General features: G+C 50.5%; 1 protein-coding gene across 1 annotated transcript in view; it reads right to left on the bottom strand.

Annotated features, from left to right (window-relative positions):
- Positions 1-282: 282 nt before the first annotated feature.
- The window catches only part of LOC122261892 (putative G protein-coupled receptor No18), a gene marked incomplete at its 5' end in the record, with an annotated part of 1,650 nt that continues 451 nt past the window's right edge, over positions 283-1,481 (bottom strand). Inside the window, 1 exon segment of the mRNA XM_086545855.1 lies at positions 283-1,481. This exon segment is cut by the window's right edge and continues 451 nt beyond it. Within this exon segment, the coding sequence (XP_086401981.1) occupies positions 663-1,481 (819 nt within the window). The 3' untranslated portion in view covers positions 283-662.

Genomic DNA, 1,481 nt, shown 5'->3' with positions numbered 1-1,481 from the left:
GTCATCATAATTATAATTATCATTATCATTATTATTACAAGCATCATTATTACTTCTATTATTACTATTACTATTATTATCATTATTATCTTTATCATCTGTACCATTATCATCATGATTCCTATTATCCTTATTACAGTCATGTTGTTATCATAATCCCTGTTAGTAGTAGTATTATTAGTCTTACTATGAATACTACTTATAATACTACGGCGAGCTATCTCTTGTTGTGTGTGCTTGTGTGTGTGGTTTGGTTATCTATGTAAAAAAAAGAACAAAATATTTAGTGTTTTTAAAGATGATTTATTACCATATCAAAACGGAAGAATCAGATCACTTTTTATACCGACATCGTTCGAATCACAGTATCAGACCCATCTTTTTTTTCAAGATTAAACGAGCCATCGTTAATCCTGTTAATCCCCCGCCATTGATCCATTTATGCTAATTTCCCACTATGGAGTCAGTGATGATCACACACCATCGAGCCATTCATATAAACCCTCATTGCTGTGCCATTGCTACTGATCACCCACCATTGAGCCATAGATATTGATCCCCCACCGCTGAGCCATTCGTATCGGCCTCCAACCACTGACCGTAGCAGCGTTTACAATGATGAAGTCGACACAGGATTACTGGACGAGCGAGCGTTCAAGCGTTCACTTTCCCGAACGCCTCAGGATTTTGGCGAGGGCTTTGGAGAAGTCTTGGTTGAAGAACGTGTAGATGACGGGGTTGAGGGACGAGTTGATGTAGCCGAGCCAGATGATGAAGCTGTTCAGCTTGGCGCTCGGGGGCGAGCACGACGGGCAGAAGGGCAGGATCACGTACATCAGGAAGAAGGGCAGCCAGCACACCACGAAGGCCCCCATGATGATGCCCAGCGTCCGGGCGGCGCGGCGCTCCTTCGTCAGGGAGATCTTCCGTGTCCTGCGGATGACCTGATGAATCTCGTTGTCGTCGTTGTGGAGAGTGAGGTCGTTCCTCGCCGGGCCGCCTTTGTGCAGGGCTTCGTCGTCCGGGCGTCTCGCGTGGTTGTTGTTGAGCGTGAAGCCCGATCGGGCCGGCGGGGGGGGCGCGTGGGTCGAGACGTTGTCTACCCTCGAAAATCGGATATTTCCGAGGTCGAGCACTTGGCTGTGTCTGGAGGCGCGCTTTCTGAGTCTGCTCCGGATGGATCTGAAGATCCTGACGTTGAGGATGACCATGATGAGGAGAGGGCAGTAGAAGGAGCCGACGGAGGAGAAGACGACGTAGCCCTTCTGCTTGGTGGGCTCGCACGGCGTGTCGCGGGTGAAGGTCGCGGACCAGTCGTTCCAGCCGAAGAGCGGCGGCAGACAGATGACCACGCTGATGGCCCACACGAGGCCGATCATGGCCAGCACGCGCCTCCGAGTGCGCTTCTGCGCGTAGTTGATGGGGTCCGCGATGGCCCAGTAGCGGTCGAGGGCGATGGCGCACAGGTTGAGGATGGAGGC

Source organism: Penaeus japonicus, unplaced genomic scaffold, assembly GCF_977035675.1.
Source record: "Penaeus japonicus unplaced genomic scaffold, GWHDUDI00000001_assembly GWHDUDI00000017, whole genome shotgun sequence".
NCBI classification, from domain to species: domain Eukaryota; kingdom Metazoa; phylum Arthropoda; class Malacostraca; order Decapoda; family Penaeidae; genus Penaeus; species Penaeus japonicus.
This window is presented reverse-complemented; position numbering and strand designations above follow the sequence as displayed.